At 38.0% G+C, this 16,070-nt stretch overlaps 2 protein-coding genes across 2 annotated transcripts; one reads left to right on the top strand and one right to left on the bottom strand.

The window, feature by feature from the left end:
• Positions 1 to 11,394: 11,394 nt before the first annotated feature.
• Positions 11,395 to 12,339, bottom strand: LOC127930015 (hemoglobin subunit beta-1-like). The gene is made up of 3 exons (XM_052518788.1): positions 12,174 to 12,339; positions 11,722 to 11,944; positions 11,395 to 11,590 (listed from the first exon to the last, which is right to left on the bottom strand). Exons 1-3 carry the CDS (start codon positions 12,263 to 12,265, stop codon positions 11,462 to 11,464), a joined length of 444 nt encoding a protein of 147 aa, XP_052374748.1. The 5' UTR covers positions 12,266 to 12,339; the 3' UTR covers positions 11,395 to 11,461.
• A 1,246-nt stretch (positions 12,340 to 13,585) lies between these two features.
• LOC118375055 (hemoglobin subunit alpha-like) lies at positions 13,586 to 14,485 on the top strand. The gene is made up of 3 exons (XM_035761547.2): positions 13,586 to 13,752; positions 13,970 to 14,177; positions 14,291 to 14,485. Exons 1-3 carry the CDS (start codon positions 13,658 to 13,660, stop codon positions 14,417 to 14,419), a joined length of 432 nt encoding a protein of 143 aa, XP_035617440.1. The 5' UTR covers positions 13,586 to 13,657; the 3' UTR covers positions 14,420 to 14,485.
• The last annotated feature ends 1,585 nt before the right edge of the window (positions 14,486 to 16,070 follow it).

Raw genomic sequence — 16,070 nt, forward strand, 5'->3', positions numbered from 1 at the left:
TTGCGTTCAGTATAAATAGCCTACCTACAACTGATAATACATTGTTGCTCTGTCTCTGTGCAGCACTCTTCCAACCAGTGCGCTCAACACACGCACACCCCTCTGGCTCTCTCCGTCTTCACCATTCATTCACTCACTCACTCACTCACTCACTCACTCACTCACTCACTCACTCACTCACACACACACTCAGTAACAGCCTGCTCACTGCCTGATAGTCAGCATCAGGCCACAGTGAAATATATATATATAGGAAATGCCATGTCAGCTGCGATACAATTTAGAAGTAGCCCAAAGACCTGCCACCCAAGACCAATACATTTTCACCTGCAATATCGTTTTCAAAGCAGCCCAATTATCAGGAAAACTGAAAACACGTCTGCAGTGCACCACAAACATACGGTTCACAATTGCCAATCACAACACTGGACTTGCCAATGGCAGGAATTTGTTAGTCCATCACTCCAGTAAAAGTGACCAATTTAAGGTTTATAGACATGCACCCGCCTGTAAGCTCACACCCCCATCAGCCTAGAATCCAAACCCAAAGGTGCCAAAACTTGAGAGAGCGCAATTTGAGAAATTGAAAGTGAGTGACTATTGCTGGTGGATTTAATGCACTCAAACTTTTTTACACGTTTGAATCACGTTTGCTTACAGTTCTATATGTACTGTGTCGTGGAAATGTCCTCTATTTACCAAACCATGGGAGCAAACCACACACACAAGTCAGAGTTAGTTATCAAAGTCCATCTTTAATTATATGAGCTCTATCACAATCCTGTGACTCTCAGGTAATTCAGTGTCTCTCAATTAATTCTCTGAGAGCCCCCCTTACAATGCAACTGCGATCCTTTAATAGCAAAGAACACACATAGTCAGACAGCATAGACATAATAAATCGTTCAGCTTTGTCTCCTTACTCAAACCCCAGAACCATAAACCAATCCTCATTATCAACAGGCATATATCAAATTGTCATTTAGATACAACCAATTCTATATACAACCAATCCTGGACAAGATCACAGAGACACACTGACTGGCACACAGACATTGTGGAGCAAAAGATATGTTTACACATGATGACACTTTGACCTCTCCCCTCTCTGCGGCCCATGCAACTTAGTCTTGACATAGAACAGATAACTGCAACCCCGCCACAGTATTATACAAAAATACCATTCTGATGAGAAGTAACTTACAAACATATGATGAATATAAAACATCTTACATATGTTACCAACAAATTCTGATTATTTCCACAGCAACTGTTTAATTAATACATCTTCTCTAGGGTAGGGGGCACTATTTTCACCTCCGGATAAAAAGCGTGCCCAAAGTAAACTGCCTGCTACTCAGGCCCAGAAGCTAGGATATGCATATAGATTTGGATAGAAAACAGTCTAAAGTTTCCAAAACTGTTAAAACAATGTCTGTGAGTATAACATAACTGATTTTGCAGGGGAAAACCTGGGAATAATCCATCCAGGAAGTAGGATTTTTTTGGTGTTGTAGTTTTCTATTCAATGCCATTACAGTATCCATTGACTTAGGACTCAAATTGCATTTCCTAGAGCTTCCACTAGATGTCAAGTCTTTAGAAATTGTTTCAGGCTTGTATTCTGAAAAATGAGCAAGACCAGTCTAAATGAGTGGACCCTACAGTGTCACACAGAGCTCTTTCATGAGCAATCCCGAGAGTGCGCCTTTCTTGTTTACCTTTTATATTGACAATGTTATTATCCGGTTGAAATATTATTGATTATTTAGGCTAAAAACAACCTGAGATTTGAATATAAACATAGTTTGACATGTTTCTATGAACTTTACGGATACAATTTGGATTTTTTTGTCTGCTTGTTGTGACTGTGTTTGAGCCTGTGGATTACTGAAGAAAACGCGCAAACAAAACTGAGGTTTTTGGATATAAAGAGAGACTTTATCGAACAAAACAAACATTTATTGAGTAAATGAATGTCTTCTGAATGCAAACATATGAAAATCATCAAAGGTAAGTGATTAATTCTATCTCTATTTCTGACTTGTGTAACTCTTCTACTTGGCTGGTTACTGTTTGTAATGATTTGTTTGCTGGGCACTGTTATCAGATAATCGCATGGTATGCTTTCGGCATAAAGCCATTTTGAAATCTGACACCATGGTTGGATTAACAAGAAGTTCATCTTTAAACCTATGTATTACACTTGTATGTTTTCTGAATTTTTATAATCAGTATTTCTGTTTTTGAATTTGGCGCGCTGCAATTTCACTGGATGTTGGTCATGCAGGACGCTACCGTCCCACGTACCCTAGAGAGGTTTTAAGACATGTTTCTTTTTGATCTACGAGGAGTTTCTGCTTGCTCAAAGTCACACTTGCAGGCTCTCAAGTTTAATTTGCGCTCTTGACTGGCCTGTGCACTCGTGCATACTCTCGGGACCGCTCCTCCGCTCAACTATTTTCTTCTCTCTCGACTCACAATACAGAGGGCTCCGTATAACTCATTGCCATGATTGGTTTACTGTAGGCAGGGGCGGGAGGTCCAGTATAAAACACAAACTCACATCCTTGGCAACTTCCTTCACAACAGCTTTGCTTTGTTAAAGGTGTATGAAGGTGTATGAAAGCCATGACGACTGAGGAGACTGCATGGCAGTAAATGCTGTACGGCCACTGTACAGATTGACCATGCAGAGCCTTTTACGCACTAATGCCAGAAAGACTAAAATAATGAAAAAAAAGCTCTTAATGTAGCCTATAGTTATAAATTGCTCAATAATTATACATTAATTGATTTTTAAATGTATTGTTTTCTCTTTCTTTTTTTCTTTTTCTTTTTTTTTACCACTTTTCTCCCCAATTTCGTGGTATCCAATTGTTTAGTAGCTACTATGTTGTCTCATCGCTACAACTTCCATACGGGCTCGGGAGAGACAAAGGTTGAAAGTCATGCGTCCTCCTCCAATGTGTCGGAGGAAACACCGTGCATCTGGCAACCTTGATATTAAATTTCAAAACTCAGTCTGATTCACAGTTTTTCAAGCTGACCTGCATTGATGATCTGCCAAACATGGGCACAATTACGCTTTTGATATTGGAGGATGCCATGACTAGCTCTGGGGTGTCCTTGAGTAATCCAGGGTAGCCTAGTGGTTAGAGCGTTGGACTAGTAACCGAAAGGTTGCAAGTTCGAATCCCCGAGCTGACAAGGTACAAATCTGTCGTTCTGCCCCTGAACAGGCAGTTAACCCACTGTTCCTAGGCCGTCATTGAAAATAAGAATTTGTTCTTAACTGACTTGCCTAGTAAAATGTTTTATTTTTTATTTAACTTCACAGCATCCAGGACAACCGAGTGACAACTTTGAGGTGCCAGCCTTTTCACATGACCTTAAATTGTAACTGAGAGAAGGAAACCAATTTGGAAGACAACTGGTGTTAACCAGAGACCAAAGACAACAGATTTTGGATGACGTGGCAAGAGCTATGTATGAGAGGAATGAGTATCCAAGTGTGACTTTGAAGATGCTGCAAAAGCCTTAGTCCACTGACATAAATTCCTTGCTGACAATGGGTCACCAAAAGGGTGTTACGGATGGAAGAATGGCCTTAAGTTTAAAGTAGGAAAATACAGAATGAAACTACGCAGAGATAGGTGGCCTGAGGTTGGTTAAAATAAAGTGCCCAAAAAAGGAAAGATCCAGAACCACCACTTAAACACACTGTTTACTCCTGGGCCAGTCAACCTGTCACAGTTCCCTCAATCAAACGTTGAAGCAGATCTGGAAAAGCTAAGGACTGATATTTCTCTTGAGATGAAGAAGACACACAAAAACTTGGCTGTAATCAATCGTTGTATGGGAAAGACAGTTGCCCTGAGAAGACAGGAGATTCTGAACAGCAGTACTGAAATACAGACAGTGGAGAATAGATGGCCGGCACTATTTCTAGAGTCACAGGTATTGCTTTGGCCTGGTGGCAGTGTTAACATTCTGTTACAATGTCTAAAATGTATGGAATCGAGGGTGTGTGTGTGTGGGGTGTGTGGGGGGTATTGAGTTAGTCATTCAGTAAGAGCCTGGTAATATATAATCACATTAAGTACAGAAGACTTCTGTGTCTTTAAATCAAATATCTAATCTACAGATATTTGCTGAGTTTCATCGCATAAATAATCAGAACCTGCAGCGATTGTTATTTTCTGCACTAGACCATCACACTGAACGCCTACTGGCTTTATCTTGGGTGGTGCAGGGACAGATGGGGAGCTTTGGACTTTAGTTTTCTGCCATTCTGAAGATGTATGATGAAATGGTTTGTTACATTCTAATTTACATATTTAGTTTCCTTGGTTCTGTGCTGGCACTCCCCTTATGTATTTTTTTCTTATTTTTTACCATTTTCCAAACTCCACCTGCAGTGTACATAACATTGGTTTGGGGTGAAATGGTAGTAAAGGGGTGTTGTGTCTCGATTAGTGATTGAACCTATGGATAGCCATATTGGTTTAAAATCACTGTGCCTATATACTTTTCCCATTTGTCCTCTGCAAGTTGATTTATTAATGTTCTGTCTGTGTCCTTTTAGCAATCAAGGGATGTGAATGTCAGGCGAACTGCTGCCCTTCATTGTCTCCCAGCACTACTTCTTGAAAGTGACTCAGAGGTGTTCAAAACCTGCAAGGTTGGTTAATACACTTCAGGGTTATTACAGAGTTTAAGACTGGTCATTTTAATATTGATGTGCCCAGAAATCACAACACATCTTCCGCTTTGGTTGATCTGTATTTTACACTCTTCCGGTTGTCATACTGTAGGAACGTGAGTCAAGAAATCCTGGTGTCCTCATTGGTCCAGTCTGCATACCTGCTATCGTCTCTGATGATGAAGATGCAGTCTCCCTTCAGCCTCACCAAGTCTCCATCATCCACGAAGATAGAGTGGTGATGCACAACTTCCAATCCTGGCCAGATGCTTTTCTCGCTCTAATTGGCCTGGTTTATGCTCTACATCTGGATTACCCAAAACCCATGTCCAGCTCATTTCTATTCATTCAGAAAGTGTTCCTTAATGTTGATTGCGAAAAGCTCAAATCAAGTTTTGGCCTTGAAAAAATAAACTGTAACCTAATTTTAACCTGTTTTCAGCTCAAATGTGCCTGTGGTAAGAGAACAGATGTTGTTGTTTGTTCAACCTTAGTAAAGAGAACTTGGTGATTGTTGGAACAAAACAAGTTTGTATGCTTTTTTTGTTATTTCCTTTCATGTGCGTTCTCTTGAACTGTAACCAGAGGAACAAAAATTGACAACTGTGAATCTCATGTGTTTGAAATGCTGTTGTGGTATTCTCCAATAATAAATCATATTAGTTTGTACAGTTCAACATGAAATTTACACCTGAACCTAAATTATTTACATGGAAGCACGCTGAGAGTGATTGGCTTGTGTCTTGTTGTCTTAGCAAAGGAGGTAGACCTAGTAAGGTAGGCCTATGACTGTGCTTTTGTGGACTTTGTAAAAAGTACATTGAATGTGTACGTTGAAGGGGTTAAATTTGTTTTACACAATAATACTCACTTCAGCTATTATGTTTGTTCTATCTTATATTGCCTAACCAGCAAATACTCACAATCATTATTTGAATTATCAGATGTCAATACTTTTATTAATTAACTTGAAGTCATTAGACGTTTACAAAGTAAAGCATGATGAACCGCTAAATGGGGTGGCTTTGAACTTTGCTCCCTCGTTTGCTTTGAGAGAACATGCCATCATGATAACCTCTGCTTACAGTACTAATACTGAGCACTTTCATATAGCAGTCTATACAGTAATATATTCAGTCATCTGTCTCTGTTATACTATTATGGTGTTGTGGGAGCTCATGGTCTCCTGGTACTCCTTCAGGCAGTGTTAACAGCAGTGCTCCCATGAGAATTGATTTCGGCATGTTGTGTGGCATCTGCCTGTTCATTGCACAGCATAAAATTGTTTTCCACGGCAGGGTTAACTGGTGCATCTGAACATCATTGTTAGGTGGCCCAACTTCTAAGACACACCATACACATAATTTTGAAACTATGGGAATGGAACGATTAGGAAAGGGGTGGCTAGTGAGGTCTAAGTCAGTCTCTCTTCCTGCCTATCGTTCGTTCTTCTCTTATTTACATTTACATTTAAGTCATTTAGCAGACGCTCTTATCCAGAGCGACTTACAAATATGCCTTGTCATCTTACTTGTCTCCTATTGTCTCCTCCCACAACACACACCAGCCACATGTGGATACAGCCAGATAAGAAATAAAAGGGTGTCGAAAATGGTTGGGGAGGTCTTCTCATGCCCTCTACTCTTTTGTCATTTTTTTTTTAATGTCTTACACAATTTGTCCTCTCTAGAGTCTCCCATCAGACAGGGTAAATTGCGCTGATGTACTGTCCTCTGCAATGACCTGTGTGCTGACACTAATCTGGCCCTCTATAACATTGTACTCTGTCAGTGCGTGTGATGTATAGGTGATAGACATGCTTACTCTCTGGCATGATGTAGGCAGAATTATGTAGGCACCTCAAGCCTAACAGTGAGAATAATACAAATTGCTAAATGTAGTAATGCCCCAATTGGTTAGGGCCAAACCTATTTGAACAGTGACAGGATGATGGAGGCCAACTCAAAATGTTGTCAGAAGGCCTATATTCCCCAAATTATGGCGCAATTACATTACACATTCAATGTGGCCAGGACATGGTCCTTAAACTCCTGGTGTTAGCTGGTCATGACTAGATTAGTCGAGTGTAAAGTGTCACTGTGGATGTCTGTCTGTCTCCAAGAAAATGTGGCTTATGAAGCCCTGAATTAAGAGTAATATTTATGTTCAAGTGATATAACCTCTAAAGAGTTAACTGCATGTAATATAAAAGCTGGTTCATTTGACATATGGAGCGGGCATCTGGAAGTGTGTATTATTTTAAACTGAAGCCTGGTCATCGGCCAAGGGCAACATCTTCTCTGTGATCATAGGGGTGACTTTCTCCAAGTACATGTGCAGTAGTATACCTCACACACAGGCGGCTGACTTCCCACCAAGGTTTGTACGAATACGTTTATATAATTTAAAGCTACATTGCAATAGTAAGCCAATTTCTGAAATAAATCATATCAAAACCATTAAATAGTACAATCGGTCCTATTTTTTTGTAACAAAATTCTGTACGTCAATCAAAAGAAATCTACTATAAATACAGGCAAAAACAAATGCGAAATGGTCTCCTCCAGTCCACAGAAATCACATTTATAGTCAATATTCAGCTTGAATCTTTCCAAAACATGTTTCACATTATAAATTCTATTTAACGTTTTAAATTAAACTTCCTTTACTGTGTTACTGATACAATATGTGTTAGCAATTTCCCATGCTTTCCCCCATTGTATATCACCATAGATATTTGACCAAAAGATGTAGTATATTTAATTAAACTGCTAATAATACCAGGTACATTTCATATTCACAAATGCAAATGGTCCAATTCAAAACCTAACTTTTTTCACTTTATAAGTGGATTGAAACCATATTGCACTACTTGAACTAAAATGAAAAACGAAAAGACAATTAAAACTTGTATTATTAATTAATATGATGTGTTTGTTTAGGATTCCTGGCGTTGTAAATAGTTTGTATGTATGTTTGTTTGCATGTGACTATTCCTCTTTTGTTTGTTGATATTTGTTAATTAAAAATAAAATAAAAATGAATTAGGGAGCCAATTGTGAGCACGGAAATCTAATGTAGTCTCATTATTATAGTTAGGGAGAAAATTTCCGGAGCCTACTACTACGTAGCGTAAGTAACGTTAACATTAGATGAAGTCGGTTAACTTTTCAGCAGTTCATGTTAGCCAATTAATTTAAGGAGAAGTGCTGCTGATTTTCATGACCTAGCCTAGCTAAATACAACATTATCCGAATGGTAAATCTTTATTTATTTTTTTAAAGAAAACTATGCGTAATATATTATATGATTATTATAATGTTAATTACGGAATATTGTGAAAACTATGTGGCTAGCTTTATTTAGCAAGCATGACTAACTGGTAGCCAACTCTGACGGATCAATGCACGTGTAACGTTAACGTCGTTATTGTCATGTTCAAATCCATCTGCGTATTTATTTGTTGATGTTTTAACTGGTTGGCAGCACGCCTCAACAATTAGCTAGCCTAGCAAACGTTAGGGGGAGTAAAGCAGTTTTCAATTGCCTTTGTACTTTGTTTTATGTATGTGCAGAGTACCATCGCATCACAAACTAGAAACTCCGGGATTCGTTTTATTCCATGTTGATCAACGCACAGAACGCTTGCTAGCCCTATCCAGAGAAGCAGGGAAAGACTGGAAGAAATGGACAGAAAATAACTGCCATTCTGAATATGTACAGCCAGGTATACAAATTAAATCAGTAAGCAAAATGTAAAGCAAATGATTGGATTGAAATTATACATTTTAAGATCAGTGATGCCCTTACACAGATATATAGTTTGTTTGTAATGTTTCTCTGGAGCAACCACACAATCTGAACACCGATCGAGCTGTTGTCCTCTTCCAGCAATACTCCAAGAGGATGACCCTGGAGTGTTCATAACTTGCATGGTGGGTTGTGTTTGTGTGTGAGGTTAAAATATTATTTGACCCAAAATGAAGGAGGGGAGTTGTGTGTCTTCATAAGAGTTTATTGTGACATGATAATTAAATGTGCATGTTCTTTCTCAGGAGGGAACATCCCAAGACCCTGCAGCCATCGAGAACAGCAGCCATCATCTGTCATTGATGACGATGGAGGTGTAGCTGCTGTGCCATTCCATCCAGGAAGAGTCTACGTGGTCCTTGAGGAGAACGTAGTTACGAAGGATTTCCGGTGCTGGCCTAATGCACTTGTATGTTTGTACGGGCTAATGTACTCACTCCAACATGGAAACCCGAATTGCACGAAGAACACGTTTGGGTTTATACAAAAGGTGTTGTTAAACTTGGATGGAGACAGAATGAACACAAAGGTTTTTGCTTTGAAAAATCAACTGTAAAATACCAATACCAAAAACATTTATGGCGCTAAACAATTGTAAATAGTTACGTTATCCTATAAGGAAAAGAGATTTAGGGATAAAAATAAAAAACTGAAGAAGACGAAATGTTTTGTAGGCAAATTCCAACTAAAATGTCTGCCTGCATTTGATTTGATCTGTGCCTTTAGTCAAACCGGTCACAGAGATACAGAGATACAAGAGTAACTTGACTTCAGTTGGTGTAGAGTTTAATTGAAAGTGTTTCTGTTTGGGAATCCTGAACATGGGCATTGGGAAGTTACCTTACACATCCTTGTATATATGACGCTTTAGAAGCAATGGACACAAATCTCACACTGCTGACGTCATCATATGAAAAATGGCCGAGGTCCCAGAGGATAAAAATGGATCGGGAATCTTCATAGAGTTGAAAGGAGAGGTCGTTTGCATACCTGTGTAGTGTTGTGGACCGGTACATATAAGAAGGTTGGGGAAACAACGTTCGCATACACTGTCTCCTTACATTTAGGACGTTTATATGTCAGTTTAATGATTTGGCGTGACACCTTAGTCAGGAATGAAGGTTTAGGACCGAAACAATGCGTGTATAAGTACATTTTATAATCTGCAAGTATTACTTTGTTTTGGAAACATAATGGATTGAAAATTGTCGTGGAGGAAGAAATGTAAATTGTTAAGATTAATCTTCATTTTAAACAGTTGAATGTAGTGAAGTTGTTAGAATGTGAAATGGATGTCGCACATCACTACCTCATTTTTATTTTACATTTTAAATTGAATGGAAGCTACCACATCAGTTGAAAGTGTTAATTGGAGAAGGGTCATTATACTGTGCTTATGTTTTAATAGTTAAGTTGTTGATGGGGAATGTTGCAGTGTTACACAGTATTGAATTGATTGAAAGTTGGAGGTTTGTTATCGGAGTTCTTTAAAGTTCTGTTCAAATGAGTCATGCTGTACAGAAATGGCATTCGTCTATTGATGGATGCTAAAATAGATGAATCCGGTTTGGTGCATTCATGTAATTAGAGATGTGTTTCTGAAAGACGCAGTGTTTTAAAGAAAATGTCATTTTATTTTATTTTTTAAAACTGTAAAGCTAGACTAGTTGACTGAAAGAAAGAACTTGGATTTTAAAAGTCGTTTTTGACTTAAAATGTTGATGTGCAGCTGGTTTCCACAAATTATTTGAGTTACTTAACAAAAAATATCAAGTTACACACACTAAAAAACATTGTGCCCTGTTTACTTTTAAAAAATGTAGGTAGCTATTTGCATCAGCCTTTTAAGTATAATATACACTTCACTTTTAGTGCATTACAAACTCAAATATATTAAGTGCAAACAACTAACAGGATCTCAACAATTCCTTTCATTCAACTTAATTTTATCAGGTTCAGAATGTTTTTTGTTTGTTTGACCTGCTCAAGTCCTTCAAGTCCTAGAACTAATTTTAAGTTTGATATACTTAATGTATTCAGTTACAGAACGAATATTGTATGTTTAATTTTCTGAATTTATTCAGTATCATAATTGATATTCTATGTTTAATATCCAAATGTTTGCTCAGTTACTTATGGTACTCGGGTTAGTGAAATGCATTTAAATTGGGTTCCTACTACTCAAATATACTCACAACTGTACTTAAAACGCTGATGCAAATAGTTACCTCAATATACTCAATATACTTGGGATAATTTACTAAAAAAGTATTATTTATATACAAGGGAATATGCAAAAAATGATTTTGACAGCTATAAGCATTCTGGGTATAACTCCGCCTTGCCTCCTTAGGTAAAGTTACATCCAGATAGCTTGCTCCTGACTACAAATAATCTCAGAAATCCACTAGTGCATATGGAGTAAGTTTTAAAACAAAGCTGTTTTTTAAAACAGGAATTGACCATCTCGTATGACCTCACCTGAAAAAGAGCATACTGTAGCTCCTATACCACCGAGCAACCAGCTTTTCAGCTTTCTTGCTACTTACTAAAACGTTTTGTGTTTAATCAACTTTAAATTGTTGCCCATTTGAGATCATGTGACACTTTAAGTTTGAGTAAAGCCAGCTCTAACGTTGTAAGTAACTGTACTCTAGAATCCTAGTGCAGCGGGTTTCCACAAATCTTTTGAGTAATGATAACTAATAAGGGTGTACAGTGTAGCCGCACTTCATTCACAAAATAGTCCGTTTCCCATCGTCAATGCCCATCTCTATATTGCCTAAATATTGATGTTATGGATATTGTGGTGAAACTTTCCCCAGAAATGCCCCCAATCCTAACCATAATGTTGTTTATACTAATACGAATAAGGCAGCTTGTTTCGATGACTTTATTTTCACTCAGGCAGGGATGTCAGAACTTAATCATTTGTCTGGGGTGCATTTAGAAGTACCGACTGCCCATGGCTGCGACAACCACTTTCATTAACTTCTGCCAGGTTGCCTGAATTTCAGGAGTGAAAGAGGCTCCGAACTTGGCGGCAACGACAATTGTGAGGACGTCAGCCAACACCTGTGGACAAAAGACAAAGGAGGTAGATGTTACATTAGATCGTCCTTTTTGTTTTACCTTTGGAATTAGACGTGTTGTTCTGAATGTTATACGTGTAGCCTAAAACATATTTCTCAAGACAGAAGGCATACCCTGAAATTTTCAGGGTCGACGAAGAGTTTGTTAGCGTGGGTCTCGCTCAGTGACTTGTATGTGGCCAATATGTTGCCCATGTTCTTCACAGCTTTATCCAGAGCTCCACACACGACCTTGCCGTGAGCAGCAACTTTGGGGTTGCCCATGATTGCTGCGGGAGTTGATACATCTCCGAAAGAGCCGAAATAACGCTGAGTCCAGGGGTAGACGATCAGGACTCTGTCATTGCAAGAACACCGAAATATGTGAATTATTTTCAAATGTATTTCAATTATACGCCTAATTAATACTCTAACATGCTCCATTCAAATTTAACAATATCAACTCAATATTAATAGTAATGATAAGATAACAGGACACGTATAATAGTGTTATAATTACTCATGATCATCTCCACTATAAACTATATTAGATGATTTATTTGAATGAGGCTGAAGCCATGACCTACCTTCCCAGAGCCAGTGGTCCGACCTCATTGATATCTACTTTGCCCCAGACAGCACTGATGGTGCTCTTCTCAGTGTCTGTCCAGTCAACCATGTTGTCAGTTTTTGTTTTCCGGTTTTGCAACAAGATTGAACAATTAATGTATTGTGTAAGGAGACACTTTGCCTGCAACTTATATTTCTGAGTGTTCTCCGCCCACTGGAGACGGCACATATGATTGGCTCTGGCAAAGATCAGTATTGGCCAAGTGAGCGCTTCAGCTCTCGAACTTGATGTTATTGAGAATTCAGTTTCAAAATCCAATATTTTATCTGTTAAAAGCAACAGTAAATGCTAATTTATTAGTTGTTGCAGAATCAATCATTTAGGTTAGATCCTAAAATCTGAAATCATAAGTAATTAGGCCTATACAGTTTTATCTAGATTACCAACATGTCAAAATTCGTATGATCCCTAGCTAAACAGTTTTGTTGATCCAACTGATGCAAGATTACGGCAAAACTATTCAAAATGTTTTCATTGCAGTGTATAAGGCTATTCAAATAAACGTTTCTAAAGGGATGCAATCACTTTAATTACATGTTTTTACAAGTTGTGATAATTTGATAATTCAAGCTAATTCCGGCCTACAATTTGGCAGTTTCTTATCTACGACAATATTATGCCTTCCTTTTTTTATCCGGGGATTCAGACCGTCCCGCCCATTTTAAGTGATTAATTTCAAGACAATAAATATGATAAGCAGGAATGTCCTGTATTATTTGCAGATAGGTGTGTACCCATATCCTCGCATGACTTCTGACATTTTTTCCGATCATCATTCGAAGTCCAATTAACCTTTTAATTGGGGATCATATCGAACTTTAATTGAACACATGTCAAATATGTCACCTTGAATAAATATTCTCCAATTCAATGCAGGTCTTTGAAGGTGGATTTGATTTGTACAATGTCATTTATTAGGTGCATCGTAATTTTAAATTGCTAATTAACTAGTTAACTAATTTTTATATTTTGGCAAAAGCAGCTTTAGAATTAGCCTATTGGAAATATATGATATACAGAAATGTTTCGTTTTATGCAACGAAATAAATTATTATTATTATGTATTATTATTATTATAATATTTATCAATCAAACAAATGGTAAAATAGTTGACAGCTCTGGGACAATTTATTTCCATACATTGTTTCACAGTACAGCCAGAAGACGAAAACGTAGGCAAAAATGTTTCAGAAAAAAGTTAATGATGTAAATTATTACAAACATAGCCCTCTGACTTAACATTTGATAAAAGCCAAGATAACCTTTCTTACTCTTGGATTTTGACCAAGATGGTTGCGGTGTAGGGGGAGTGTACCCTAGTTCGTAGCTGGGCGTGTCTCCCGCGCTACTTTAATATAAAGGGGCCTAGTTGTATAGGCAGTCATATTGTCAGGTTAATTTCTTGTATATTTAATACGGGTCAATCAGAAAGGAGAAAAAATGAGTTTGACAGCAAAGGACAAATCTGTAGTCAAGGCCTTCTGGGGCAAGATTAGTGTAAAGGCAGATGTCGTCGGTGCTGAGGCTTTGGGAAGGTAAGCCTTCTTAATGAAATAATTATGAGACAGGTTGTGTTTAAACTGATGACAGCGGCATATTGCCTGCCCTGACCAAGCATTTTAACATACATATAATAAGTAAACTACTTTGATTACATTGTAGACAGAAGACGAGAGGAGTAAGACACGCATAATGTTTAAAAGTTAAGGAATCTGAATACGCCTAAAATTGTATACAAACTCATTTTTACAGGATGCTGACCGCCTACCCCCAGACTAAGACCTACTTCTCCCACTGGGCAGACCTGAGCCCCGGCTCTGCCCCAGTCAAGAAGCATGGAAGCACCATCATGGGTGCAATTGGTAATGCTGTCGGAGTGATCGACGACCTCGTCGGAGGACTGAGTGCTCTCAGCGATTTGCACGCCTTCAAACTGCGCGTTGACCCTGGCAATTTCAAGGTTGGCTCCCAGATAACTTATTATCTTTATATATATATATCACTCTCAACTTCAACTTTAAGTATGTTGCTGGATTAATTCGTCAATATTAACTTTTAAAATATACTTTTCAGATTCTATCCCACAACATCCTTGTGACCCTGGCTATTCACTTCCCTGCGGATTTCACTCCCGAAGTGCACATTGCTGTGGATAAATTCCTTGCAGCCTTGTCCGCTGCCCTGGCTGACAAATACAGATAGATTGGAGTGCTGCAGTTCCTTCTCTGTTGTTGTCACAATAAAATACACGGGCAATGAATGACGTTATTTTCTGTTTTTGTGTCCTTATTCCACCACATTTCACCATCAAGGTCATATTTCAATGTTAGCAATACAACAGGCTAAATACTGTAGATTCACACGTTTAAAAAATGGAATGACAAAGGAATGAAGACATTATTTATAGAATAGTGCTTTAGGCCCAACATGCGCAAGCTCAGTATGTTGTTGCCCATCATTTTGGCTAGCCTATCTATCTAATACCTGTAACATTTATTTTGATGAATGTGGAGTAGTTGCTGAATGGGATACTACTAGAGACAGCATAGGCACAATGAAAACCTACGGCTAAGGGCTGTACCCAGGCACTCCGCATTGCATAAGAACAGCCCTTAGCCCTATGGCCTTATTGCTTACCCAGTGGGTCAGATCAGAAGATTGGAGACGTAGTTTAGGGGTGTGGCTTACAGATAATTATGTTTAGCCACCATGGGAGTTAATGCCATTCTTGTTCATCTGTTCTGTTGTATAGTTATCACATGTTAAGGTTGAACATTCACTTTTTTGTATCTTCAATGAGGTTTAGAGAGTGTATGAGTTCCCTAAAAGCCTATGCAACGGTGGGATAAATACCACCTTATTATAATATGTAATACATAATCTGAATATTCTAGAATAATGTTTCAAATTCAAACATTTTAAAAACTCTTAAATGTAACTAAATGTCATCTAAAATGTAATCTACATAATCCCCAAAAGTAATGATTTATCATGAGAGGGCTATAAACAATAGTAATGCTGCGTACTCCAAGATATGTTAAAATCTCACCTTTCTGGCAAAAATAGTTATACATGGCTGACAGTACAATCACAGTACAATTACGAAAATATGAAATATTTAGATGATGTATTTCCTATTCAACAAAACTGTATGAATAAGAATTCAAATTACTTATATGCTTTCTAAATATAGTATAATCAAATTATAAAATGACTAACTATGAGATTTCACCTTCCTTATAACTGTAAAATACATATCTGTATATACAGTGTTAGAGAAAATGTGCATATTTTCTAAAGGTCTCTCTTGATCAAAATGTCTTCCCCCATTTTCTGTGAATGTCTCACAAAACTCTTCCTGAACTAATTAGGAATTCACCTTTCATCTAATTTTAATCTGGTCCATCTATGACAAACAGAAAGTGGTTTTCGTTTGAAATATATTAATTATTTTAGATTACTGTCTATCAATCGATCTCTGAATGTGCTACAGCGACGAGACCACTGTATCATGTTGCTTTATGATGTAAGGATTTCAGGCATATGGGTTGTTAGTTGTTATTGGCTGTGACATAGTGTTCAGCCAGGAGTTGATGGACAGTAAATTGATGCAATAAATAATATATATAGGCCTATATTTTATTTTTTACCCTCCAATTCCGTTATATCCAATTGGTAGTTGCAGTCTTGCCCCGTTGCTGCAAATCCAATACGTACTCGGGCGAGGCAATGTTCGAGAGCCATGTGAATCCGCATCTGTAGTGATGCATCTAGCACTGCGCTGTGCCTTAGACCGCTGCGCCACTCGGGAGGGCGCAATAATTCTTACAGCACTATTTTGTATTTTATCGGA

This window comes from Oncorhynchus keta, chromosome 5, assembly GCF_023373465.1.
Source record: "Oncorhynchus keta strain PuntledgeMale-10-30-2019 chromosome 5, Oket_V2, whole genome shotgun sequence".
Classification (NCBI taxonomy): domain Eukaryota; kingdom Metazoa; phylum Chordata; class Actinopteri; order Salmoniformes; family Salmonidae; genus Oncorhynchus; species Oncorhynchus keta.

Coding starts and splice junctions, on each gene's coding strand:
- LOC118375055 (XM_035761547.2), top strand. CDS start 13,658: ATGAGTTTGACAGCAAAGGACAAATCTGTAGTCAAGGCCTTCTGGGGC. Junction 13,753..13,969: donor GGTGCTGAGGCTTTGGGAAG/GTAAGCCTTCTT, acceptor TCATTTTTACAG/GATGCTGACCGCCTACCCCC. Junction 14,178..14,290: donor TTGACCCTGGCAATTTCAAG/GTTGGCTCCCAG, acceptor TATACTTTTCAG/ATTCTATCCCACAACATCCT.
- LOC127930015 (XM_052518788.1), bottom strand. CDS start 12,265: ATGGTTGACTGGACAGACACTGAGAAGAGCACCATCAGTGCTGTCTGG. Junction 11,945..12,173: donor GGACCACTGGCTCTGGGAAG/GTAGGTCATGGC, acceptor TTGCAATGACAG/AGTCCTGATCGTCTACCCCT. Junction 11,591..11,721: donor TCGACCCTGAAAATTTCAGG/GTATGCCTTCTG, acceptor TTTTGTCCACAG/GTGTTGGCTGACGTCCTCAC.